Genomic DNA, 2,465 nt, shown 5'->3' on the forward strand with positions numbered 1-2,465 from the left:
GGAAGGTTAGAGCTCCATATGCTGCTTCTGCTTAAGGAATGCTGAAATACATGAAATTAAATGCAAGTAATGGTGCTAAATGTACACTGTTGTAAGAGAATAAAAACATTTCATAGTATACCAGGAGTAGTGTCTTTGAGAATGGTCTGGACTTGTCATTATCTTCTGCACTCTGAGCAGGACTCCAAGCCCAACAACAGCAGATGCCCAACAGCAGCTCCATCAGTGAGTTCCTCCTGCTGCCGTTGGCAGACACGCGGCAGCTGCAGCTCCTGCACTTCTGGCTCTTGCTGGGCATCTACCTGGCTGCCCTCCTGGGCAACGGCCTCATCAGCACAGCCGTAGCCTGCGACCGCCGCCTGCACACCCCCATGTACTTCTTCCTCCTCAACCTGGCCCTCCTCGACCTGGGCTGCATCTCCACCACTCTCCCCAATTCCATGGCCAACACCCTCTGGGACACCAGGGCCATCTCCTACACAGGATGTGCTGCACAGGTCTTCTTCTTTGTCTTCTTCATCTCAGCAGAGTATTCCCTTCTCACCATCATGTCCTATGACCGCTACGTTGCCATCTGCAAGCCCCTGCACTACGGGACCTTGATGGACAGCAGAGCTTGTGCCACCATGGCAGCAGCTGCCTGGGGCGCTGGGGTTCTCAATTCCCTGCTGCACACTGCCAGTACGTTTTCACTGCCTCTCTGCCAAGGCAATGTTGTCAACCTGTTTTTCTGTGAAATCCCCCAGATCCTCAAACTCTCCTGCTCAGCCTCCTACCTCAGGGAAGTTGTGCTTCTGTTTTTTAGTATCAGTTTATTCTTTGGGTGCTTTTTATTCATAGTGGCATCATATGTGCAGATCTTCATGGCCGTGCTGAGGATGCCCTCTGAGCAGGGACAGCACAAAGCCTTCTCCACATGCCTCCCTCACCTGGCTGTGGTCTCCTTGTTTGTCAGCACTGCTGCTTTTGCCTACCTGAAGCCCCCCTCACTCTCATCCCCACCCATAGACCAGATGATGGCAGTTCTGTACTCGGTGGTGCCTCCAACACTGAACCCTATTATCTACAGCATGAGGAACCGGGAGATCAAGAACGCTCTCAGGAAGGTGTTGCCATAAGCACTATTCCAGCTTCCATAAAATGCACAACTTTCTCACAGGATTCCCAGTGATGGCTATTTATGTTTTATGCATCTTTGATTGTTTGATTGTGTTTTATACAGCATTCTGCAAATAATGTTGCAAATTATTTCACTTCCTTCCTACCTCCTTTCCATTTTTGCACTCCAATAACTCGTGTAAATGTGGAACCCGATTCCCTCAATAGGTTAAGAGATAAATAAATACTTTCAAAGTAAACTTTTCCTTAGCTCTTCTGTCTTCCTACCTTCTCTGGGTCTGGGGGAGGTAGAGCCGCAGACAGCAGCACAACGTGCTGTTTTCATTCCTGCTTCATTTACAGTGTCACAGTGCTCTCAAGTCCTCTCATTTGTGCAGGCCTGAAGGTCCTGTGTGTCTCACAACAGTCCAGTTGTCTCTACAGCAGCACTCTGGGGCTGCAGTCAGTTGTTAGCAATATGAAAAGGTCTGTCAGAGCTGGTCTCCTTGCTGGTACTGCCATAACAAGAGGGCCCCTTCAGGTCAGGACCAGAGAACTGGAGGCCTCTTCCAAAGCTGGTGTAAGGAATATACCTCAGGAGCTGCTCCCTGAGAAGTCCTCAAGATCTTCTGGTGCTCTTCAGTGAGTGACCGGATCAGAGAGAATAATCCCAATGTGATCAGTAAGAGACTTGGGGCAGTGCTGTGGTTTAAGGTTTTTGGGTTGAGATAAAGAGAAAAAGAAAAAGATAATAATCATGACAAATGTATTTATACATATATAATATATTTAGTGTATTTTCACACATATACAACATATGCAGTTGCAAACATATATGAACTAATCCCAATGCACACCTGTTTGCAAGTCCAGGACTAGTTGCTGGGGTTTTAACAGCCAGAGGGTTAACTGTAGGAGCTGCACTAACTTTCAGGCTGTTGCAGGAGTTGAAGGACCTCAGAGTTCATTGCCAGAGCTGGAACCACCACAGGACATGTGATTATGTTGGAGCAGCCACTGGGCTCATTGGAGGGGTTGGAGTGACCACAGGGCTGAACCTCCTGGCACAGTGCACCTCCCTTGGGAGGAATTTGTTTCAATTTCTTATCAAAATACTTGGAAAAGCTACAGGACCCGTAGCAGGATTGACTGCAGAGCTCATTATGAGGGATGGAGTGACAGTGGGATCTGTCCCAGAGCTTGGAGCAGCCACAGGATGTGTAGAAAACTTGGTTATACTGCAGGGTCTGTGCCAGGAGTTGCAGAGGCTGCAGCACTGTCAGCAGATCCAGCTCTCTGGATCTGGCACACTGCAGTAATGTGTGTATCTTGGGGGTTACCAGAGCCACAGCAGACCTGCCCCCAAT

At 48.7% G+C, this 2,465-nt stretch overlaps 1 protein-coding gene across 1 annotated transcript; it reads left to right on the top strand.

Moving 5' to 3' along the window:
- Positions 1-203: 203 nt before the first annotated feature.
- On the top strand, positions 204-1,118 carry LOC146756502 (olfactory receptor 14J1-like). Its single transcript, XM_085524541.1, has one exon. The coding sequence runs from the start codon at positions 204-206 to the stop codon at positions 1,116-1,118; it is 915 nt and encodes a 304-aa protein (XP_085380667.1).
- Positions 1,119-2,465: the final 1,347 nt, after the last annotated feature.

The sequence above is a fragment of the Coturnix japonica genome, chromosome 27 (genome assembly GCF_054131305.1).
Source record: "Coturnix japonica strain WE chromosome 27, WE-NBRP24, whole genome shotgun sequence".
NCBI classification, from domain to species: Eukaryota; Metazoa; Chordata; class Aves; order Galliformes; family Phasianidae; genus Coturnix; species Coturnix japonica.